The sequence below is a fragment of the Catharus ustulatus genome, chromosome 6, assembly GCF_009819885.2.
Source record: "Catharus ustulatus isolate bCatUst1 chromosome 6, bCatUst1.pri.v2, whole genome shotgun sequence".
Lineage (NCBI taxonomy): Eukaryota > Metazoa > Chordata > Aves > Passeriformes > Turdidae > Catharus > Catharus ustulatus.
Genome location: NC_046226.1, coordinates 63,260,469 through 63,286,261, shown reverse-complemented (window position 1 = coordinate 63,286,261; position 25,793 = coordinate 63,260,469). Strand labels below are relative to the sequence as shown.

The 25,793-nt window shown below is 38.3% G+C and overlaps 2 protein-coding genes across 4 annotated transcripts in view; one reads left to right on the top strand and one right to left on the bottom strand.

The window, feature by feature from the left end:
* ANO3 (anoctamin 3) overlaps positions 1-7,929 on the top strand; it is a 157,077-nt gene extending 149,148 nt beyond the window's left edge. For all 3 annotated transcript variants that reach the window (XM_033062351.2, XM_033062350.2, XM_033062352.2), the window contains one exon: positions 572-7,929. In XM_033062351.2, coding sequence (XP_032918242.1) covers positions 572-754 — 183 coding nt within the window. In that variant the 3' untranslated portion in view covers positions 755-7,929. The remainder of the gene's footprint in view (positions 1-571) is intronic.
* Positions 7,930-9,588: 1,659 nt separating this feature from the next.
* Positions 9,589-24,936, bottom strand: SLC5A12 (solute carrier family 5 member 12). Its single transcript, XM_033063072.1, has 15 exons — positions 24,580-24,936; positions 22,853-22,918; positions 21,813-21,864; positions 20,612-20,679; positions 19,498-19,652; positions 18,231-18,371; positions 16,767-16,896; positions 16,335-16,423; positions 15,318-15,430; positions 13,067-13,134; positions 12,634-12,720; positions 11,862-12,040; positions 11,546-11,649; positions 11,191-11,312; positions 9,589-10,466 (listed from the first exon to the last, which is right to left on the bottom strand). Exons 1-15 carry the CDS (start codon positions 24,934-24,936, stop codon positions 10,308-10,310), a joined length of 1,890 nt encoding a protein of 629 aa, XP_032918963.1. The 3' UTR covers positions 9,589-10,307.
* Between the last annotated feature and the right edge of the window lie 857 nt (positions 24,937-25,793).

Genomic DNA, 25,793 nt, shown 5'->3' with positions numbered 1-25,793 from the left:
TAGTTATTGGAGGGAACAATTCCTTTCTACCTCCTGAAAGTCTGAGTTAATTCTTTACTGTAGTCTTATGAGTAAATTGTCATGTTAATCAATTGTTTGTTCAAGAGAGAGGGAGAAAAAAAATTGTTTCCCCAAACTGTTGTCTATCAGCTGCTTCAAACAGAATTGACTGAGCATGCACTTAGTTTAGAGTTCCTCTAAAATCATATTTCCTTAACAGTCATCTTGTCCATCGTGTTGGTTCCCTGCCCAATCTTCCCTGTTTTACTGAAAAAGAAGAAATGCAAGTTTTGTAGTATATTAGGCACAGTTATTACAAGATGGAATCTGTGTCAGGAAAATTATACATGATTCTAGCCTAATATATAGAAGTAGAAACATATATACTAAGTTCAAAGAACGTATTGCTTGCTACCCAGGAATCTGATTGCCTATTTCTGTTATAAGCCCTGAACAAAGACTACTTGAATCTCAGTTCCAGTTTTGCCATAGACTTTTAGGCTCTAAAATGTAGTCCTACAAAGGAATATTTATTGATATGTTAAGCAATTATTTTTGTTTTTCTTTTCAGCACCTTGTTTTTGGAATAAAGTCTTTCATTGCCTACCTAATTCCAGACATACCCAAAGATTTGTGTGACAGAATGAGAAGAGAGAAGTACTTAGTCCAGGAAATGATGTATGAGGCTGAACTGGAACATTTGCAAAGAGAAAGGAAAAAGAATGGAAAACAGTATCACCATGAATGGCCGTAGTCGCTACCATGCTACAACAAAACCATCTTTTGAAATTGGAAAGTGAAGTTACAAAATGAAGTCAGTCTGTCAATGTGAGATTTGGTGGTGGTGTATATATGTTCTTGCTAGGCAGTACAGTTACGTACTTTGGTGGGCACTGAAAAATTGATGTTTCCAATTATGATAATGAAAAGCCTTACCTGTAACTGGTTTGTGATGAGCTCCAATGAAAATTGGCATTCAGAAATGTGCAGACAGATTAAAAATCTGAACACTGTTTTTAAAAAAGGCAATGGATTTTCATGCTGTTTATGAAGATACTATAAGCATGACAAAACCAGAAAATTACCTGTGAACCTATAGAGTAAGGGCATGACTAAAACCAATTTTATATGATATTGACTACTTCTACAGCTTCTGATTGCTCAGCTGCATTTGTTAACGCCTCTAAAGAAAAGAGAAGTTGTTGCCTTTGTGGCCATGACTTGATCTTTCAGCCTTACTGTTTTGTCAGGTTTAGTCTCTTGTTGAGATTGTGGATGTGGTCCTACCCTAAAAAAGGGGTCTGTGGCTGCTAAATATATACTATGCAGTTAAAGATTTGCACATCAGTGTCATTAATTTATCCATCTAATTGAAAATCAAAGAAGTCCAAATTCAGAAAGAAAACAGTAACACTAGGAGAATGTAATTTTCTGTTTGAAAATTACACAGCTGTTGAGTTGTCTTTCCACTTTTGTGTATGGAAAGGCCATCTTCACACACTTCCAGGATGAAAGAACTATCATTTTCATGCTAACTGTGTTACTGTTCTCTTGATCTGTCTGGGCAATGATTCCATGACTTCACAGAATGCTAACTTGAAAAACTCCCATGCAGCGCAAATTACTTTCTCTACAAAATACAATTGTATCTTTATAGTATGCAAGGTTCTGCAGATATATATGAGACATACAGTATAATATTGTGGTTTGCTTATTCAGGGAAGGAGAAGAAGAACAATTTGTAACAATGTTCTTCTTATTGTAATAGTAAATGTTGCATTAACGTACACTTCTTTTATTGGCCTAAATGCATCATAACACTGGAGCTGGATACAGGCAAATATGTATACAGATTGTATATAAGTGCATACCCACAAGCTGGTTATTCTTAGATTTAGTAGTAGTAGTAGTAGTAGTAGTAGTAGTATGCCTTCTTACACATTGGGCGGGATTTTTTTGATAAAATCACTATAAATAGTAGATGTTCATTGAAGTATCAAATTTCAGTTTTTATGTGCAAAACAGCATACTGCAATGTTGCTTGTGGTTAATAGTCACATTTTTGTGATGAAATTGTCTATTACTAATATTTTATAATACAGGAAAAGTACTTAATATTTAAACAAGTTTGAAGGGATACCATGCAGGGAAGGGAGTAAATAAACAGAGTTACAGTTGTTCTGTTTCTCCTGTGCAATTTTGAATAATGCTTCTCTGTATTGGATGAAAAAAATCTAAAAAACAGAGTCAGCAAAGCACAGTAACTACACAGTTACAAATTTTGACATTATTTTTAGGGATGAAGCTGCAGCAAAATCACTGCTGATTTGATATGATATGAAAATACCTGAATTTTTACTATTTACACTATCCGGTTGAATTAAAAAGTGTGATTCCAGTATTTACTTACATTAATTAGGACAATAATTGTGTTTTATTTCATTGGAATTAATTTCAAGAGTCAAGAACCCGTCAAAGTGGAATAATAGGATATGCTGTATCTGGAGAGCCTAACATCAGACTTTTAGGTTCTTCACTTGTTTCACCACATTCATGAGATTTCTTGGTTAATTTCAGCTCTCTTACCAGACAAGGCATTTGTGGGATTATCTATAGTACTGCATTAAAGAAGGAAAGAAATTTGAAGATTTGGTCCAATCATATACATTACCCATTCATTCTGTGATAAAGGGCTGATGGAACTCAGCTTACCATGTTTTGGAAAGGCTGTTTTGTTCCTTCAAATTCTGGTTGTGCATTAAGTTGTTCAGGAGTCATTATGAGAAAAAAAAAATTACTGCACTCTCCTCAGTGCTATTAGAATCACAAGGTTTGATTTAATTTATTGTCTCTCTGTCTCATTCTATGGATTGTCAAGCACCGTTTGACAACATTAACCCTGTGTGATAGTTTTTGTTCCTGTGCCACCTAGTGATAATATTTCAATGCTTCAGGAGGTCACAGATGAGCTCTTTTTAATATTTTCTCTAAAAATAAAATGTCTTTGCTGGCTGAAATTATAAAGATACAGAGTAAAATCAGGCAAAAATCAGAGTTACTATTTTATACTTCTTTCTGCTATTGATATTGGCATGTGTCACTACATACCTAGGCAAATTCCAGTCAGACTTGAAAAGCCACATTAAAAACATCTTTTTGTATTTGGGATTTACATATATATATATAATGAATTTTTTTCAGCACTGAAAGAAGTAGAAGTATATGAAGTGTATGAAAGACAAGTATGTAGATCCAACATGGTGCATTTTATGCACTGAGAAAGCACAAGAAGTTTGAAGAAACACTGTGTGTGTGTGTGCCCTTTACTTTTGGAGGTCATCAACAATGTGTAAAGGTCTTGCCACTGTCTAGCCATTTGCTTAAGCTGAGAAACCTTTTTGCTGGACTTCGCTTAGTATGCTGTTTACATTGACTGCACGTTATTTTCCTAAAGAATAAGGCGAATACTGTCCTCAGGAATAATGTATTTTTTGAATGGTGAATGATCTTTTAATATTCTAAATATTGTCTTTTCAAACAAATGACTAGTATGACTAGACTGTGCATGCAGGCTGCATTTGTGAAGTTTGACAAAGCTTTAGAACCTCAATTTGCGCAAAAATGCTTTAGATCGTTGCAGATCTAATCTATGAAAACTTTGCTCTATGCATGCACCCTTAGAGAGACTGCATGAGCAACTAGATTTTTTACATTAAAAATATTTGTTCAAAATGTGTTACTTATTTTTAACCAAATTATGCATCTAGATTCAGACAAAAGAAGTTTTCATTTCAGAAATGGCACAAAGTCCAGATACATTATATGCACCTCATTTCTTACTTTTTATTCTGAATTTGTGCCTAATGTGTGCAATCTGAACTTCGGTGAATAAAAAAAGGAAAATAAGTATTCTGTTGTATTTGCCATCCTAATGAGAAGTTCCCCAAATTTTGTCTCTACAAAGAGGGAGGCATTAAGAGTATTCACAACTAAGTGCTAAGGCTTGACTGAATGTTGAGTTTGGGCTCACACAGCATGCTGATTGAGCATCCTTTGATGGATATTTGGAACCAAGGCAAACCTCATGATGAGTTCAGTAAAGCGTTTGAAACTGTCACCCATGGCATTCTCCTGGAGAAGGTGGCAGCAGGTGCACTCTTAGCTGACTGGATGGCTATGCCTAGATGCTGGCAGTGAATGCTGTTTATCCAGTTGGCAGCTGGTCAGTAGTGTGGTTCCCCAAGGCTCAATATTGGGGCCAGTTCTGTTTAATGTCTTTATCAATGATCTGAACAAGGGGATCAAGGGCATCCTCAATGAGTTTACAGACAATACTAAGTTGGGTGGGATTGTTCATCTGTGGGAGGGCAGGAAGGCTCTGCAGAGGGATATGGATCAATGGGCCAGTGCTGCAGGCTGGGGGCAGAATGGAAAGCTGCCCTGCAGAAAAGGACCATGGGGTGCTAGTCAACAACAGCTGAACATTAGCCAGCATCTGCCCAGGTGGACAAAAAAGCCTATGGCATCCTGTCCTGTGTGTTACCAGCAGGACTAGGGAAGTGATTGTCCATCTGTACTTATGAGGCCATACACTGAGACCTGTGTCCAGTTCTGGGCCTCTCAGTTCCAGGCAGGCATTGAGGTACTGGAGCATGTCTAGAGAAGGGCAATGAAGCTGAAGAGGCGTCTAGAGAGATTAAGTCACAGGAGGAGTGGCTGTAGGAGCTGTGATTATCTTGTTAGATGAGGCTCAGAGGAGTCTTATCCACTCTCCACAACTACCTGAAAAGATTGTAGCAAGGTGGGAGTCAACCTCTTCTACCAGTAACTAGTGACAAGACAGAGGAACATAATCTTAGGCTACACACAGTAAGGTTCAGGTTGGACATGAGGAAGAATTTTTTCATTGAAAGCATTGGAATGGGCTGCCCTGAGAAGTGGCATCATCCTTGGAAGTGTTCAAGAAATGACTGGACATGGCATTTAGTGTTGTGATTTATTTGTATGGTGATTTTTGGTCAAAGATTGGACCTGATCATTTTGGAGGTGTTTTCCCACATTAATGATTCATTTCTTTCCTAGCCCTTTTCATTAAAGGATTTATAGAGAAAATGGTGACAGGGCTAAAATTTCAACAGTGATGGTAGATGATGAGTGATCTTTTGTTTTTTGTTAGATGTTTCTTTGGAAGTACATAGTATGAAATACACATCAGCTGTAGCTGTGCCCTCCTTTTTCAACAACTTGTCATAAATTGTGTTCTGAGGCATAGTTAGGCTCAATTGTGTCCTGTGGGAAGTTCAAAAGAAAAATGTCTAGACAGAATAGTAAAAACAGGTTAGTAGATAAATACCTTAATGGAAAAATTAATAAATTTCCTGAAGTTTCCTTCATAAAAAAAAATTCTACAGAAGGATAAATACCTTGGGAAACATAACTTCAGGGTGAGTGTTAATATGGGGAAAGGCAAGTGTTTTGGTGATGTTTTATTCTTAATGTGCCATTAAGATGATCAGTCTAATCATATGCATAATGTACGTCTGCTCTTTCCTTGCTGCAGCTTCCTCCACTGCAAACTCCAACTGGGGGTGTTGCCAGAGAGAATTTCTGGAGCCATGGAATCCATTGGAGTTACCTGCCATGTCCTACATGGCATTGTGGGACTTGGCAAACTTCTGTATTATGTCACATTTGGAGGCAAATTAGCATAGTTAGCCTGTAAATGTCACCAATTTTCATTAAAAATATTATAAAGTAGATTTTTATATATATACTGGCCTTATAAAACAAATTTTTTACTAACAGCTACTTATGAATGCAATAAAGTTGATGGAAAATAAAAAAAAAATCAGATTTTCTATTTAGTTTCTATTAAGAAATGCACAGAGGTAAAAATTGTATCAGTATTCACTTAAAATGCAGTAGTACTTCCCAGAAGCATTATGTTTTTTGGAATCCTCAGAAAGTGCTGAGGTTGCTTGTTTGGGGACAAAGTTTGAAACAAATATAAGGGCAACACTTCATAATAATTATTTGATGTTAAGACTGATTCTAGAATTCAAACAGAAATTTGCTTCTAGGCAGACCTGTTATTTTCTTCCAATACATACTTTGTCTGACAAAATGCATACGGTGACACTTTTTGGAAGTGTTTCAGTGAATTCTAATCTATATTCCTGTAGTGGAAAATCTAGTAGCTTAGAAATTCCCGAAGTCTTCGTATTCATCCTGATGCTCACAAAACCCATATTCTTCTGAAGTAAAATTCAGCAACCAGCATGTGGAGGGTGAGAATGAGCAGAAGGCAGCAAAGGGCTTACGTTTGCTCCAGCAAGTTTTACTCCAGAATTGCAACAGGCTCTGAAAAATAAGGATTTGAGGATGAAGCATGGAGATAGGCCTCCTGATCTTTTCTTTTTCTCCTTTGACTCATTCTTTACCTATCCTCAGTGTTTTATTACACACTGCCTTCTGGGTGACAGTCCGATTTCCAGGGTAATTCTGTAACAGCAGATTTTTACAGTCTGTTTCTGGATATCCCTTACTGAGATGCCAAAGCTGAAAGTGAACGAATATTAGTCTGTCTGGTGCTTTTTACAAATCTGTATGCATTGATTGGATGAAGCAGTATGAGACAGTATGGGGTACCTCTGTCTGTGCCATTTCTGTCCTTTCAGTCACATCCCCAGGCACCACAGTTTTTTGTCCTTATGTCCCTTCCTTCACACATGTCCGAAATACCCTACACAGTTGTATAATTTTTGAATTTCTATAATGGATTCATTTTGACAATTTTTATCTGATATTGCTATTGCAAACATATTTCCTAGAAATTTGGATTGTCATAACCTTGGCATAACCATAATAGCACAATGTTACCACATCAGCACAAAGTTCTAATGGCACAACAAGGAACAGTAGGGAAATCACTTCACTATTCCATGATATATAGGAACTTTTAAAATCCAGGACTGGGATTTAGTCTTGAAATGTTAATGGTGTATTCCTTCTTCACTGCGCTCAAAATGACCTTATGTTAGTTTTGTTGACTCAGTCTATCTTCTTGATTCAACTCTGCATTGCTAGATGTTCTCTGTAGTTTGCATTCTTATTGACATGAGCTACTTGTTAGGATGCAACAGGATGAGAAATTAGGATTAAACCCAATGGAATCTAAAACTAGTGAGATTTTAACCACTGAGAAAATGATGATTTTTCTGTTAATAATGAAAAAAAAAAATCAGATCACATTTTCTTTTCATGTTCCGTTTAAATTACTTGGAGTTTCGTATTGAAAAATCTTCCAAACTGTTGGCTGTAATTTTTACCTAGGGTAGTATCACTGAAATTTCAGTTATTTGAAATAATCTCATGTAAAATCTGACTGAATAAGATATTCAGTCATTTTTTTACTCTAATAGTCCTGGGTAATTTGCAATATTGTGATCATAAGAGATTTCTTAAAATGTGTATATATTTGAAATTTCTGTAACATTTAAATACAACTTGATTTCTAAGTAAGGAGTAAGACTAAAATTTCAGCTATTTTTTCTACTCATAAATCTACACTTTGTAAGTAATATTTAAAACAAGTTTACAGTATAAGAGAGCGTTTTGGAGAAATTTACATTTCTGTGCAAAAGCTATTTGCTCCAGCATGTCAGCTTTCACTTTCTTTTGTGTTTAGGGATTGCTTTTACAAGCAGCTGTGTAACCCAGAAGTAAAAGAATTTACTGACAAAAAAGTTGTAAATCTGTTTAACTATCGTAAGACATTTTTGGCATAAATTTGTCTTTGGGATGGTGTTTACTTTATCAAGGTTTACATATACAAATGCAACTACTTGCTGTATCATGCGTATTTGATTATTACATTTTTTTTTCAGTAATAAACTTGGATATCTTTGAAAAAGGCTTTGAGCTTTATTATTCCAAATATTCAGAGATAATTAAGAGCAATTGTAAACTTGAAGAGTGGGTGGCAATTGTATACTTGAAAAGTGAGTGCTCATGAGCATTCAAGCCCTAGTCTTGTAAGAAAGTAATTTCAGGGTCATACTTGACTCAGGTGTTTTTAACAATTAACTATTCAATTATTTTGGCCTCAAGGCATGGCTAGACTGAGTTTTCAAATTTTCAGTCATTTATGTTGTACTGCTTTCACTAGTGTCTAACAATTTCTTAAATTTAAGCTCTTCTAGTTTCATAATCTCAGTTTTCAACCAAAGTTGACATGCTAGATCTGCCTCTGGTCAATGGCTGAGGATGTAGAGGAAATGAGAAGATAACTAAACAACACTGGCATGAATATTTTAACAGAGTGGGAATTTCTCTGAGATCCAGTTTTGCTAGGACTTATTCTTAAATCTTACTGGAACACTGAATAAAGAACTACTGATTTTAGCCATCACAGGTTGTCATGGATGATCCACATGTTGGAATTAGTATAACCCTCTGGCTGGCTCCATTACAAATACAGAAAACACTTGAGCTTTAGTTGTAACAAAACTGTCTGGAAATAGTTGAAGAAAAATCCATCAGTATATTTCTTTGATAGCATTTGGAGAGAATGCAATTCTAGTCAACTTAACTCATTTTCTCCTGACATTAAATGGATAAATTAAGATTCTCCTTTGTGGCAAATGACTTGAAAAGATGTTAAGTCTGTAGTGCATCCAATGCTACCAAACTTGTGAAATGCATGCAGAGCATTATGATGCTGCTTTAAGTTCCTTCAGAAATATTTGGAGGAGACTTGGTTGTCTTCAGAGTTACAGATTTCTGAATCAGATAGAAAACAGAGAGTTTTATCATCCTCCATCTGACTGTATAGCTTTATATTGGTGTTTCGAACCACTTTCACTCGGGATTTACTTTACATCCTTATACATAGTAGTTAGACTTTCTCAATACAAGCTGATCAGTAAGGTATGTGGTCATGAGATATAAATGATACAGTAGTATTTACTGAGTTTCCATCTTTGCCTTGCTAACAATCCCAAGTATGGAAGCAGGGAGGGAAGGCATGCCACATGAGACAGCAAGCAGCTAGCCAGACTCAGCTACAAGTTTTAATGAGATTATAAAAGCAGTGTAAACGGGATTAACACAAATATTGACTTTATTCTCAGTTTCTTGACAAACTGTTTCACGCAAGCAAGGGAGTATCATTTACAGACTGCGATTTCTGTTCTCGGATTAAAATCCCAGGACCACCTTCCAGGGGTAGGGCATGAACACAGAGGAAGTTACTTCAAGGACCAGACTGACATACATCTACGCCATAAAGGTAATTGCTGATGAAGCAAAAGCAATGTTGTAACTCTTCAAAGACATACAAGCTAAATGTATCATGAGTCATCTTTGATATTTTCATTCAGTCTGTTTCATTCATTGTGAATTTGGTTTAAAATCAAATATATTTATTAAAAAACTAGAATATCCAGAATTTTGTCAAGATGAGAAGTGATCTGTTGACTTTTATTTAAAAACAGCAATTTTTAGAAGAAATGTGTTTCACTTAAAGAGAGCACTGAGTGGGCTCTGTTTCCAAGATATTGTATCAAACAGAATATTTTTCCTAATTATGTGTCCTTTTTTTTCAAAATTCAGCATGAATTATCAATTAGGAGGCATGATCATCATTAAATATTGGTTTATTTTCTGTATTGCATGAAAGTGGATCCTTTTGAGATGAAAACTAACACAGATAAAGAACTATCCTGAATTCAAAGTAAAATTTGTTACTCTGTCCTATAGCTTTTACTATGAGAAGTTGTAAAGCTTGAATTCCCCAGAGGAAGCAAACACTGTTATCTTGGTGACTGAAAGACCAGTCTGGTGTATACAAGGTTCCTCGGGGAGACTTTTTGTGATACCTGTGTGTAGGCTCAACCTGACCTCTCTCCATCAGAGGGCAGCTCACAGACTCAGCTTAGTGATATATCTTACAAATTTCTCCAAAGTCTTAGTTCATTTTGAGTTCGCCTTTGCACATTCCCTTCAACCATGAGTTGCTGAATAGAGTGATGCAGTTGTATTGCAGTTGTGTCTGAGTGGGAGCTTCCACAGCAAAATTCCTTAAACATTTCTTCTGAAATAGCAATGCTTCCAAAACCCAATTTGGATTGTCTGATCATTTCCCAGGTCTGCCAAGAAATTCGTAAATAAAAATCTGGCTTTTATTGTTACAGAGAGCAATTGCTCCCTCTTAGTCACGTGCAAGCTCGTAAGCACAGTAAAAGAAGTTATTAATTTCTGAAGCTGAAGAACTAAAGTTTGATTAAACATCCCTTGTCCCTCAGCTTCTAGAGGTAGGATTCTCTGCTTATATTTGTATATGAATTTTCCTCAGAATTGTAACCACGGATCTGGTGAATATTTTCTTTGTTGGTATTATTCTTGGAGGTGTAATCTGTTCTGGTTTTATTTGCAGCACCTTTAGGCAGTTTTTTGTCCAAATCCATCTGAAAAAATAAAGAAAATACCCTTGTAGGTTAAAGCATGTATTCACTGCCTTTTTCCTTTGATTAAAGGAAGATTGTTAAAACAATTTAAAAAGTGCAAGAAGAAAGGTGTTCACTCTGTATACCTTTTTAATGAGCTACAAAACCTTGAGACACCTGTTGCTGTGGAGGAGGTGGAGGTGGAAAGGAGCAACTCAGGTGCTGGTGAGTTCAGCACTGTCTGATTGTTACTCTCTGGTGCTGCTCCAGAGGGCAGAAGCCTTAGAGGCTCTGATGATGGGGATGGCAGCAGCAAGAGAACTTCATGAGCATATGAGTTCTAAAGTCTTTTTCTCTGAGCTTACTGGAAGGCGATAGCCTGCTTAACTGTCTAGTGTGTAAAGCCCAGCTTTGTCCCTACTCCACTACTGGAGCAAGGAGGGCAGGGAGAGGGAGGTCAGACCCTGTTTCATGAGCTCCTGGCTTTCCTGAGGGCTGTTTGTTTTTGGAGAGCCTGAGTGGCTATATTTGATGGAAATGGGAAAAATAGGGAACTTATTACTGGTTTGACTGATCTCATTTCCAGTCTTAGGGGTGCTTATGCAGCATCCCTTTCGTAAGTTCAAACCAGATGTTGAAAGCTGGTTGGTTCTGTGCTCAGCACTTGCCATCATGTAGGCATATGCACGTGTTCCCACTCCTCCTGAGCCACAGCAGGGCCGAGCTGATGGGTTCAGGCACTCACCTCCAGGTTGTCGTGCTGCACACCACACCAGAGGAATATTTTGAGTTTTTTGGACCAAAAGCAAAATGGGTTGCAGACTGGCTTAATTAACACTGGTGGGATGTCTTCTCCTTTACTAGGCCCTGCAAAAAGAAAATAATAATAAGTGAGTTTATGGATAGCTGGGTATGAGCCTTGGGAGCCTCAGATCATGAGGTAGGGGAGTACGATCAGAGCCCCTCTTCCGAGTCTGTGTCTTAAGTCACCTACTGGACTTTTTAAAAGGTTTTTTAACAGCTGAGTCAGCTTATGCAAAAGCATGTTTATATATATATGGATATATATATATATGCCTATGTATGTTTAGAACACCAACCTGTTATATAGCTTATCAACAACCCTGTGATGGCACAGCCCATGCAGCCGATGGCACTGAAGTATAGGTAGGACAGGGAGTACCAGGTGTCTGCCAGCAAAGGCCTGTGAAGAGTTGACAAAAGCAGCTAGTGATAAGAAACAGCTGCATTTAAGTTGTTGGCTGAGTGTGCCAGCAAAATGCTTCAGTTGGTGTGCCATCTGGCATCAACTGCACCCCCAGCCTGCTCTGTGGTTACTTGCCTGCACTCCAGCTGCAGGCTGGGGTGGCACACTTGGCAAAACTTAGGCTTAAGTGGTTACAATAGGAGAAGTACCTCTCTGGAGCCACCATGGGAGCTGGTGTTACCAGTGCCTCGGTGCTGTTAGCCAGGGTGCAGTTGAGGGTAGACAGTTGCAGAGGGATGGACTTTGTTGGTAGTGCAGGGTAAATGAAAGAGCCGGTACCAGTCCAAAAACCCAAGCTGATCCCAGCTAAGAGGCCTCCGAGAGCACCCTTGGAAAGTATAGAAAAGTAGTGTTCAAGATGATGTGTGCAAAGTGCTTTTCTGTGAACATGAATTAGGCAGGAGTAGGTAATGATGGGTTATGGTGTCAATAAATTCTGTTCTCTCTCAACTAAGGTATAAAATATGGTGTTTTAGTGCCCTCTATTTATAAAAGTTGAAGCAGAAGTGTGATTAAAGCTGTGGTACAGATTTTAGTTTTACTTCTGCTAACCTTGATGGGAATCCTGATGGGGCAATATGGAATGAGCTCATGTTGTGTCTTGAGTGAAAGAATGAAGACAAAGATTTTGAAATCACTCTGTGCAAGTATTGAATAATTTTTTCTTCTTAATGAAACTCAGAAACAAAAAAAAAAATTAAGGAAACTCTCACATATCTAATCACCAATTATTCCACAGTTGCATAGACTTAGATTCAGCAAGATAAATTTAGGCAGGGAAAAGGCATATATAAATAGAGCTTAGATCCTCAGGCACTAAATCTGAAAAACAGCTCAAAGACCCAAATAATTTTCAAAATGGAGTTTTAACCAAAAAACACCAAGAGATTTTCTTTTAGATCAGGATTTTTGTTTCCTTACCTTCCAGTTAGCACAGGGAAACACAATTCCCAGAGTAAATAATCCCAGCATTGGCCCCCCACACATCCCATGGATGGAGAGGGAAGCCTGTGGTGCAGAGAAGAAAGACAAGCTCAGGGCAGCAACTGAGGGGAAGCATGCCAAATTCTGGTTTTGGTCTGTAATTTTCAGTGGGAAAATGGTGAGGGGGAAGGGATAAGTAGTGATTTCAGGGCCCAGTTAAAGAGAGAATCACTCTCAGTATTGTTTCCTAGCTGTGAGTCAATAGTGAAGGAGTTAGGGTATTTTTTTTTCCCTACTTATTCCTCTCAGCAAAATGTCCACAGAAATGGTTTAGGTAATCTAGCAGCCAACAGAGCTGGCAGCATTATTTTCTCAGTTCATTTTCTGTTCATTCCTATACTATTCATTGCATTTTGGAAGCAAGAAATACCTGCACAACTCCTCCCAGCAGCGATGCTGCTGCAGCCATCGAAGTGCATAGGACGCCATATAATACACCTGGGAAAGATAAGGCAACAAGGTTCTCAGTGCTGGTTAATAGCACTGGTGTTAAGAGATGGTTTCTAGCTCAATAGTGTCTGAGATGACCAGGCAGCATGGAGGAATTTGCACTTCTTATTGGGTGTTTAGAGTAGACCATTACACACGCAGCAGTGTCTTGTGTGTAGTCTCATTGCGGTTTTGGTTGATTGATATTTCTTACAAAGTAGAACAAAAGCAATGAAATTAATTTAGAAGTCATGCCTCATGTAGAAATATTTCTGTTGCCCTTAAATATCACTTTTAAATTAATCTAATAAATGAGTTGAGAAATGATAAAACATCATGACTTTCTTCCCTTGGCACCAGTTTTAACTTCATGGTAGGTGAAATTCTATACGCAGAGTAAAACCAACCAAATCTTCTATGCTAGCACACCTTGGTTTTGGACATAAAAATTATCTTTCTAGGTCCAGAGTGAGAAAAATAAGTAGTAAGCAAAAAAACAAGAGAAGATTAGAAACAGTTACAGAAATAAAAAAATATATGTGTTTGGTACTTTCATGATATTTATGAACTTTAATGGAATTCTTATGGTATTATTATGGTATTCAAAAAAAGGTTATGATCTTACTGCAATAATTGTAACAAATATCCTAAATATTAAAGTAGTGTTGGATGCTTGATATGTTAATGACATTTTGTGGACTTTTTTACTTTTTTGTTTTCATACTTTTTCTCTGAAAAGCATAATAACCTGCTTATGCAATAATCTACAGTAAATTCACGAATACAAGCCGCACTGAGTATAAGCCGCATCTCTGGGTGTTGGCAAATATTTCGGTTTTTGTCCATAGATAGGCCGCACACGAATATAAGCCTCTCTGTCGTTCGCAGCGAGGACCCGCATGCAATTAGTAACAGAACCGCGGGAGGGCGGGATTTACTGGCTGAGCTAAGGCTGTGCAGGCTCGGCCCGCTAGGGGCCGCTGACGGGGCCGGGTGGCCCAGCCCGGTGCTGCCGCTCAGGGCCAGCCGCCGCTGCCACTGGGCTCGGTCACCCCGGGTCGGCGCTGCCCTGCGGTGGCAGGCAGGGAGGGAGCTTCCCCCGCTCCTACGACAGCGGCGGCGGGTGGGGACGGAGCTTTCCCGCGCCCGTGGCGCCGGCGGCGGGCGCAGACAAAGCACCCCGCCTCCTCCCCGAGCCGCGGCAATGGTGGCGCACACTTCCCCCCCCCTCCCCGGGCTGCGGCAATGGCGGCGCCCCCCCCCCCGTCGGCTCCCCGGGCCGCGGCAATGGCGGCGCGGCCCCCCCGAGCCGCGGCAATGGCGGCGCGGCCCCCCCCGCGTCCTCCCCGAGCCGCGGCAATGGCGGCGCTTCCCCCCCATCGGCTCCCCGGGCCACGGCAATGGCAGCACGGCCCCCCCGCGTCCTCCCCGGGCCGCGGCAATGGCGGCGCGGCCCCCCCGCGTCCTCCCCGAGCCGCGGCAATGGCGGCGCCCCCCCCCCCGTCGGCTCCCGGGGCCGCGGCAATGGCGGCGCCCCCCCCCCCCCCTCCTCCCCTGGGCTGCAGCAGAGGAGGGAAGAAGAGAGCTCTCCCGCCTCTCTCCCCGCCTCCCGTGCTGCCTGCAGGGAGCCAGGGCAACACGGTAACACTGTAACAATTGCGAAATACCGGCTTTTACTGGCCGGTGCTTGGCTTGGCACTCTGGCTGGCACGTCTGGGGTTGTAAATGTCAGAAAATTATTAATATATTAGCCGCACCCGACTATTAGCCGCACTTCCGGGTTTCCACCAAAATTTTTGTCAAATTGCTGCGGCTTGTATTCGTGAAATTACTGTAAGTTTGAATAGAAATTGCTTACTGTATTATTTTAAATAAATACTACTATAGAGTAATGTGGTAATAACTACATTAATATTCTTTCTGTGTTATGAAAAGTGTTTTCTTATATTTTCAGTAGACCAAACTTTTCCAGTAATTTTTGAGTGGTGGTTGTTAATGCTACTCTGTTTTTTTTTCTCTGCCATATGATGCTGATACTTAATGCTACTGAAACATCAGTCTGATTTTCACCTTGAGGGTTTGTAAAGTATTACATTCCTGTGGAGGTTTCCAAAGTACAAGTGTTTCTGGGGGAGTCTCTCTATGCAGTGCCCTTTGCTGCTAAAGAAATGGGTCTCATCTAGAGTACCCACATAAACCTTTGCTGATCCACGTGCTCATCTTCTCAGAGAGATTTGGGAAACCTTTCTTGATCAAGTCTTCAAAGGTAACAGTTGCTAAAGCATTGATGCTGGCAGCTACGGTGCTGTAGAAAGGGAGAAGAATGGTAACTAAATAGGAAGAAATATAATCTGAAATCAAATTGTATTTATAGAGAAATGCTTCCTCTTTCTCAGCACTAATGCTCTCCAAGAACTATAGAAGTGTGATTTGTAGTATTTTTCATGCTACTTTAAATGGGGAGGTTTCTGCTACTTCTGCAATTGCTGGGGGCTCTGCTTTGTTCTGGCACAGAACGAGATAGAAACACATCTTAACTGACCCTTGAATTCACAAGTGTGCAAAGACCTTAAATATAGACATTCCAGAATTAAAACTTTACTCCCTTACAAATTGAAGGATGTGAAAGTCACCACTAGTCCCACCCTGATCCTCTATGAATGGCCCAACTCTTTTAGCTAGGTGAGTGAGACTACCTTTGGTGAATACAGCTCACATAGACTGGCTGAAAACATTTATACCCCTGACTATGATATTGTGGCAGTTATCTTAAGTAAAGACAATTTCACCATGAGCAACAACCAAGAGAATTTTGGGAAGTTAAACTCAGTTTTTCTGTACTTTGTCTGTATTGATAACATAAATCTAAAATGTATTTGGGATAAAAAGATACTGGAGATGTTGAGTTAGACTTTATGATAAACATAATCTTAGAATAATTTAGGTTGGAAAAGATATCTAAGATCACTAAGTCCAACTGTTTACCCAGCATGGTCAAGTCTACCCCTAAACCAAGTCCTTAAGTGCCACATCCACATGTCTTTTAATTATCTCCAGGTATGTAAAACATAATTCAATAAAGAACTACAACTCCTAGAATGATCTAAGAAGAACAACTTGGCTTTTCTTAGAGTTTCATGTTTTGACCTCATTCTGGATCCTCAAGAAATTACCATAAACATCTAAAAAGCCAATTCAGATTCACAAACCTCAGTGTTCCACTGAATGCACAGGCAACAAACAGTCCTGGGACTCCTGGCATTGAAGAAAAAATGTCCATAACAAAGTATGGCATGAGCTGGGATAGAAGAAGCACAAGAGCAACACAAGAAATTAATTAAGAGTTTCCTAGGTAATGGAAGAGAAGTATGTTATGCTGATGAGCATGCTGCTAAATTCTGATGTTTTCCCAAATTACATGGTTTCCGATTTTGAGCAAAGGGTATGTCTTTTGGCAAAAATGCTCAATTGAATTTGTACTGCAGGAGTGCCAGAACAGATATTATTGTAGCCCTGGTCTGGCACCCACCTTAGTCCCTGAGTGCTGAAAGGACATAGAGCATTGACAGAATTAAACTGTCCTGATATGTGCTATATCTGAGTCCAAAGCAGCTCCTAATTATTGTAATGGACATCTGTACCTGATCAGGAGCTGAAATGAAAGCAGCAGTCCAAGGGTCACAACTCTTGTAATGAGAGTACATCACCAATCCACAAAACACTGCACACACTAGGACTGTCCAAAGTCCCAGTAAATTCAGGTAAAGTGCCCTAAAGCAAAAGAGAGAAACTGTTTAATGGAAGATAAATAAAAAAGTTGTTACAAGATATTTATTCTGAACTTTTTGGGGAGATTACTTAACCCAAACTGATTATATATTAAATTGCATAATTCAAAGCAACATTAAAAAATAAAGAAAAAGGAAAAGTACACCATCCTTATGCTGTAGGACAAAGATAAAGTTTCCAAGCAACTCCATAGAATTGGAAGAGGCAAGTAACCTCCATGCAAAATGGGCTGCACTCAGTTCTGGATCTGTAATTCCTGTCCCTTGTAAGAACAGATTTTTGCCTGTTGGGAGATGTTGTTGTTGTCCCCCCTTTAGAGCACATAGAATATTACTTCCAATGTTACTATGTAAAGTAACAGTCTTGGTTGTTTTTTACAAGTTGGTGACAGTATCTTCTAGGAAGATTTGTGTGGCTGTGGTTCAGGAATCCTGCAGGTTCTGATACCTGCTAGATTTTATAGAACTCACATCATGTTTAGACCTCGTCTTCTGCAAGATCTATTGCTAAGACCAGTTCAGAGTGTGCCACTGGGAAACAAAGGTTAACCCAACTTGTTACTAGTGATGTTCTCATTAGTGTGACTTCTAAATATTTTTCAGACACTGAATTTTCTACAGGCTAAATTCATATAAACAGTCATGACCTTCAGAAAAATTAATATGTTTACAGACAGCAGAAAAGATAACTGTTGGGAAAAGGAAAAAATTATCACCTTTATTCTTTAGCCACATATGCAAGCAATTGGCCCAAGGTGTGTGAAAAAAATGTGATTGTTTAGTAGAATATGTCTAGCTATGCATATACTACTGCTGAAGTTGAGATAGGTAGCAAGCTGGAGACCTGTATATCTATGTTGTGAAGATTCACTTTGTCCTTCATTGATTCTGATTATTCTAATGCTGCAGAATTTTAAGAAATTTTTAAGATTTAATTTTATTTAGGTAATGCCTTGTCTGTAGCACCCCGCTAAATCAGTCATAACTTTTAATCCAGTATAATATAAACACAATTCCAATAGATACATTTTTACAGTGAGGTTGTAGGGAGCACAACTTCTGTGTTGGCATCTTTGCCGTACTCTTCTTCTAAGGATTAGTTTATCAGCCTGATCATAAATTGATAAGCTGCAAAAGATAGATTTTTCTTTTTCCTCTTCATATACGTAAGTCATTTTGAGCCAGAGGTAGTAAGACTGTCAGAGTAAAATTAATTTACTACTACCTAATGGGATCCCGGTATTTATTTAGTATAACTGACAAACTTAGTGCAGTTCTTGATCGATTGCAGGACAGGGTTAATAGCAGGTAGCTTACAGTTTAGCATGCTTTTCTGATTTGCAGGAAATGCATCTCTGTATTGTGGACTGATTGACTCCATAGATTCCTAGCCATGTAAATGTTCCCCCAATAACTATTGTCCAGAAGGTATGTCGTCTCAAAGGATCAACATCAAAGCTAGAAGAAAAAAAGAAAGAAACAATTTATTTTTTTATTCAAACTTTTTTTTTCAAGCAAGAGGTAGGTGATTTTTTCAGAACTATCCATCATGTCCTTCCATCTGCATAAAAAATTCTGCATTGGTAATACTGTTTTCCAAAACTGACAGCATCTGATGTGTTCAGGTTTGGAAGTTTTTTTACTTTTATATTGGAACACATTGTTTTCAAGTCAGGATAAACAAATATCATTTAGACCTAGTCAAAGGATCCCTTAACTGAGATTAATCAAATTTATAAGGGTGCTTATGCTCAAACATCAGACCCTATAAGCCATCCTGCCTGGGACCCTGTCTTCTGTAAGGAGCAAGGTTGCTTACCAAACTCTTAAAAAAAATCCTAAATTTAAAAAAACATCATTATGATGTAACTTCTTTTACAAGAAATTTCTTCAGCTGCCGTGTTATCTTTTGTACAGCAAAATTCTATTAATCAGCAAATCTAACTCATACAAGTCTTTCTGTCTCGGATGTGTCATCTTTGCAGTTCTCCGTATCTTGGCCGGGACAGAGATAACATTCGACCTTACTGCTGGATTCTGTCACTGACTGGCCTTGATTAACCAATAAATGCCCCAAACAGCCAAAGAAAGATCAGATTTCTATCCCAATGCACTGGTGCAAGTAACATAGCATCAGTTTTATTAATAGAAAATGAAAGATACATACAATTAGCCACTGAGTTTAGCCCAGTTGACTAGAACGTGATGCTAATTGAATCAAGGTTTCATGTTTTATCCCTGTATGGGCTGTTTACTTAAGAGCTGGACTTGTTGATACTTGTGGATCCCTTCCAATTCATAATATTCTTGTATGGAATTGGAAGGAATAATTGGACTCTGTTTGTAGCAACACAAGGAAAAATGGCAATTCTCCCTTTCAGTTCAACAGATCTTTGATTTCTTGAAAGAGTTAAACTTTTCTAAAGGCCAAATGCATTGGCAACAACTGAAGAGATGAGGAATGGACTTCTTGGAGTCACCAAGGTTGTTTAATAACAAGTCTGTGTATTTTTGGCTTACTGAGGGAATGGTTTCTAAACATTACATATACATAAAAGGATGGTTTGCGGCATTTGTTTCTTACTCAAATATGTTTAGCCGAGATCCTTCATGGGCATCTTCCCAGACTTTGGTCGATCCACCATTCAGACTAGTTCCTTGAATCAAAACTGTCATGAAGCCAGTCACCATAACAATCATTTGAAATGCATCTGTCCAGACGACAGCTTTCAATCCTCCCTAAAACAAAGAGAAACTGTATACCCCCGATGTCCTGTTGCTGAAGTACTGAAAAATGTAGAAAGACTCCCTATTTTGGCAACTCATGTATGTACAGCACCTAGCAAATCAGGGCTCTGAATTCTCCCACAAAGTGTGTATTTTTGCAAGATGGAAAATTTCACAGCCTAAATAGTTTGTCCATTGGTACAGAAGAATATCTGACTTTCAGTTAAATGTTTTTTTTTTCTGCCTCCTTTATATACATTTGAAGAACATATCATGATGTGGAACTAAAGCTTAGGGAGTTTAGGCCTGTTCATGCATCTCATAGGACTCCATACATTCTCAGAGCCCAGTGGTCTACAACTAGCCTAAAACAGAAAAATCACTGTGGAAAGTTTACCATAGCTATTTTCATATTTGATCGAGTTAGTACTAGAGCGCATGATAAGAGTTTTCAACAAAAGTGGAGTGATATATTGAAAAAAATCATTAGTGGCAATGAGAATGACATTTAGTTTGTGTTTTTGTGTTCTGAGCTCCAGGGCTCTGCTGCCAATATGTCTATTTTGGAATTTGGAGTCTCATGTTGCTTCCACTCAAAAGTAAAACTCTCTGACCTGTTGATTATCCTTCCTAGGTTTTAGTGCTGTGTTCTTGAGCACAATTTTCATTACAGAGTTCTTCAGCCTATAATTTATAAAAGATAAGAATCACCTTCTCAAAAGATGAGAGGGGAAGCTTATTGCCCCCTTGTCTGGACTCTGTCTCAAGACATGTTTAAACATGGAGACATAGAGTAGAGATTAGAGAGGATATTTTCCCCTCCAAATAGATTTCCTTATAACACAGAGTGTAGAAGAAATTTCTCTCTATACTCTCCACAGGAACCATCCTTCTCTGATAATCTGTCATGTTTAAAGGATGGTCGAATTAACCATCTATGTTCCAATTGTTCAGTTGTGCCTGTTACATACCAGAGTGCAATAGAAAGTGCAGACAATTCCTGTTGCAGCTACAGAACCCCAGAGATCAAATCCAGTGACTGTAAAACCAATCAAAACAAAATTGTTAGTGTAATGGATGTAAGTCATCTGGAAGGTAGCAGAAAAGCTATAATCCTTTAGCTTTAGAAGGATAAGAGTAACTATTAATTTTAATCCTTTTTGTCTATTAGGAGCTTTGCTGGATTGTTCACATTTTGTAGAACACTGTTTTGCATTGTTGTTTTCTTTCAAATTGAAATTAGCTATTCAAGCAAAAGTAATTCTTAAGAATACTTGCATAAAACAAAAATGTCATTCTGAGGGAACAGTTTTATAAGAAACACTTCACTTCTGTTCTTAGTCCAGAACTTTGTCTTGAGAAATCAAGTTCTTCAGAGATTCCCAAAAATCCTGAGACAAAAAACCCCAATCCCTAAGTAAATTCCATTATCCGCATCTAAAAATGATTTAATGCTAACCTGTGCTTCATTAAAACAATTTTCTGTGTTCATTTTGTTTCATAAAGTTTCATGGAATTCAGCTGCATGACAGAGGAAGAAAATTTGGTGCTGTGTGAGAGGTGGGATCAAACATACTGAGTACCACTCAGATAATGAACAATGAAAAGAGCCTCACAATCTTTTCCCAATCAGTTTTGATAAAATCAGGGTTTGGGCCATGATGATTCCTTGTGACCTATGACAGTAAAATTACAAATCCCTTCTATGGTGATGAATGCTCTATGCCTGGTTTGCAAATATTAATTGAAGAACTCTGGGGACAGACAGCAGAACAGCATTCGTCTCTGGCAACAGGGAAAAGAGTAATGCCTGTGGAAACATGAATACAAGAGACAGGGATGGGGGGAATCAAAGTACATAGTATGGTCTTGGATCATCAGCTTGTACTGTGAACTTTGTCAGGGTGTTGGGAAATTGTTTGCTTCAAAATCTTCAGGTGGTTCTGTGTGGGAAGGAGAACAGAAGAGCAGCCGCAAGGCTCCTGCTAATGTTTGGGTGTGAGAGGAACCTGGGGAGTCAGAAATATAGAGTTACAAGGTGAAGGCAAAAAGGTTCTTATAGAACCCTTGAGGAGGGTTGGGTTTTTGTCCTTATCTGTTTTTGTTACTTCATTTACTCAAACAATCCTTCTGGTATTTGGAGTAGCAGTGTAGTACATCATAAGAACTCACCTTGGTTGAGTGCCAATGACGGAGCATAGACCACTATTCCTGTGTAAAGGATCTGAAGGAGAAAATTTATGCATTTGAATGCTCAGTGATATAACTTGTTTTTAGAGTAGGGGTCTGACAAAATATCAGGTCTAGGGGTTTCCTTATATCAGCTTGTATTGTATATATCTTTCAACTCTTAAAAATTAAAATCTTTTGTTTAATTCCTTTCTGAGGGAAGGACTATTATCTGTCTTTGTATTAGTTATTTCTCTACTGCTAAAACAATTAGATGAGAAAATAACCTCATGAAATATAGAAAAGGGTATCTCCAGAAAACACAAATAGTTATACATAAATAAAGTTTTGTTGATCTTAGAAATTAAATTTTCATTTTTCCATTCAATCCCTTTCAAATAACTGATTCAATACCCTTTACACGTAAGATCTGAGAGAACTGATGGAGAATCAAAGCTTCAAAGTCAATAAGCATAAAAATCTATTGCCAAATGTTTGGGAATTATTAAAATGGAATTAATGCAGCAGGAAATGTCTCCTAATCTCTCATCAAATCTCATCTTTCCATTAAATATACAACTAATGTAACCTTTCAAGATGGTCACTGCTGTGGATACCTTGTGCAGCAGTTTTCAAATAGGATAATTCACCTCAGTGTCATAAATGGGTAACTAAACACACCCAGTAAAGCTTGACCAGCTTCTCAAGAAAGACAGAATCCACTTGTTTAGGAAGAGAGAGGCTTCAAGTGAACATAATGAGACCAAGAATGTGCTGTGAGAGTACAGCACAATGTCCAAGTGTTAAAGTCAGCTAAAACGGCATTCTTAATACTTAACAGGAAAAGTTAGGGAAGTTAGACAGTTAAAAATATAATCATACTTTCTTTTTCAGCATTCATAGTTCAAGTGAAAAAAATTAAGAAAAAAAAAGAGTGCTCATTAAAACATCTCATTATAAAAAATGTGCTGTGTGAGACTAGTCTGTGAAAATCAATGTTGCGTGAAATTAGCATTAAAAAAAAAGAGTTAATGTTATCTTACCGTCTGCAGGATGTAAATCAATGTTGCAGCAAGACGGACAATCTTGTTAAATCTTAACTCCAAATACTAGGAAAAAGTGTAATCTCAGTAAAGTGCACATGTAGCATCTGTGACACAGATGTTACCCTTCTGTTTGCCATAAGTAGCACCTTACTGTGAAAGTGAACACTGGCAGCTGGCACTGCTGTTATGAGTAGTGAATGAGAAAAGCAGGACTGTCATTACACATAATGATAATCACATTTAAGAAATCTTCTCCTCTGCATCACGTACTTGAAGTTCTATATTGGGTTGCAGTAATCAATACCTGCTTTGTACCAGGAATAACTGAAAGATCTCAAGAACTACAAAAAAATTTAGACTTCAAATGAAAATATATTCTGACTATACAATGAGTAAACTTGAGCTCATCTCTAGCAGAAATGGTATCAACTCCAGTAGTGACAAAAGTGGAGTGTCTTCTTGGGGCATAGTCCCATGTGCTCTCCAGCAGGCGCTAGGCATGGGCTGTACAAGTTTTCTCTCTTCTACAAGTCTCTAGGCTGTGCACTTCGTACTGCCAAAGCATCTTTTTTCTTCATTTTTCTTATGCTGGTCTTGTGCTTCTTGCATAATAAACCCCACAGTCTGCCATATGAATATGTAGCTAGTTTATGTAACTTGACCTATTTCTAAAAATAATTCATGAAGCAAACAGTCATCCTTCCAGCATGCTTGAAGGGTCTCTCTGTCTACAATGACACTTTTACTGGTTCAGATGACAAAAGAAATTAATTCTCTGATATTGGATCAAAACCTGCTAGAAAATGAAACTACTTGCAGCAATGGTCAATTTTACTCTTCACTGACCTGAAAATACTTCAAATACCGGCAGATTTGTTTGACCAAAGCCCTTCCTTGGTTTTGGGCTCAGTGAGCATGAGCAGCCTTTCTGTTAACAGAAAGTTCCTTGTGAACTAACCCAGTTTCATCATCCAATTCTTTCTTAAACTTAATTCTTGAAACTACTCACAGAGAGGAGCAACCAAACTTGCAGGATTTGACTGAAGTGAGTAAGGGGCCATCCCAAATGGTCAGTGGCTGCCCTGAGGATGTGCAGATTATAAGGGCTGCTACTGAACTGTATTATGAAGAAAAAATTTGTTCCAGGGAAAATGTGAGGCAAAAACTCTATAAAATTCAGAAGTCAATAATTTCATTTCCTGAAGAATGCTTGAAATCATTCTGTAGCCCTGACTTTTTTTCTTGTTTCTTTTTTATTTTCTGAACAGGCCTGCCACCTTCTTTCTCTTCCTCCCACCTCAGCTATTTAGATATAGTAACTTGGCCAAAATTAGCATATCTAGACTAAGTTTGAATTGGATAGTATTAAATGCTGTTCTTAAAGTCTGTCTCGCTAAACTAGAGCAGAATACTCAAAGGACCAGAAACATTTGGATACACTTAAATGTTTACCAACTGTAACTTAATTTGGTGCTGTGTGTAAACCCATATCCTATCTGCGCTATTTGTGCATAAAAGGAGCTCTGACCCTTTTGATTTCAACTTATGCAATATAATAACTAGTTTGAATAATGCAAATAATTTCTAAAAATAATTAGCATATCAATATATTTGTTCTGCAAAACACTGCAGAAAGCTTTCTGTCAAATATTTTTCTCTAAAAAACATATGCATGATACTTAGTTATGCTAGAATAGTGCCTTTATTTTATGATTTTTACTTACCTCATAAGTGCTTGTGATGCCAGATCTATAAAAAACAGGTAGATAAATTTCAGAAGTAAAAATTATGACAAGTGTATACGAAAGAAAGAAGAGCACAAAGGATGCCCCATAGCGATAAACTTCGGAGGGCGTCCCCAGGACAGTTACTGCTGACATGAAGCTTGATGTAAGAGAAAAAGCTATGGGTCCACATGTCATCTGCTTACCACCCACCAAAAATTCCTTTGAAGTTTTCTTTCTCCTCTCTTTAACTGCAAAAAAGACTCCAATGCTGGCAGAGATTAAAAATAGTGCTGCAAAAACAACATAGTCCCAAATCACAAATTTTTTTACTTCTGGAGCTGCAAAGTTTGGCATTGCACCAATTGTGTAATTCTCTGATGGAAGATTCTGGTTTACTATGTCTGGTGCTCTGACCAGATTAACTCTGTTGACAGCAGAGCTAAAGCTTATCTGTAGTTCAGCAATGGCAAAAAATAAACAGAAAGACTTTTCAACCAGAAGACTTTTTCTAATCCAGTTCAGTTCTAAGGAGTTAAAGAAAAGGTGGCTAAGGGTGAGTTAAGGAGGAATGCACTTAGACCCTAACTGTGGGTGCTTCCGCCAGGTAAGCTGAAATAAAGGATTTAGCAGTGAAATCTGTAGTACAATCCCTTTTTATTTGTGATGTGTAAATCTAAGGTTAAACATTAGCCTGGCACATCGACTTGATTCAACTCTTTTCCAACAACTCAGCATTTTCAAATAATGAGAGCAATAGAGAAAAAATAAAAGAGAGAGAAAGGAATGAAAGCTCAGTGTACAAATCTGTCATCTCACTAGTGAGTTTATTTTCAGAGAAGCAATTTCTTCATATAGCTAAAAACTGATCTTGAATGCCAGCAATAGGCTTTACAGTTGTCCTTTCACATGCTAAACATGCTCCTTGGTAGAATCTCTGAAATGCAAGGCGGTCATAAGAAACTGAAGGGCTAAAACTAATTATGGTGCTTTCCCCCACCACCTGTAGTCCAGCCTTGGTGTGTTTGGAAACCCAGTGGACCTCCAGATGAATGGAAGTGTGATTTGTGCTGCACTGTCTGAGGATGAATTTCAGTCAGAAACTGAGTTTTAACTGATTTCTACTAAAGACAATATAGCTTCTATGGATTTGTGTGAGAAATTACTTATTTTATTTATCCATATATGACTTAGTTGGATTTACAGGACTAGAG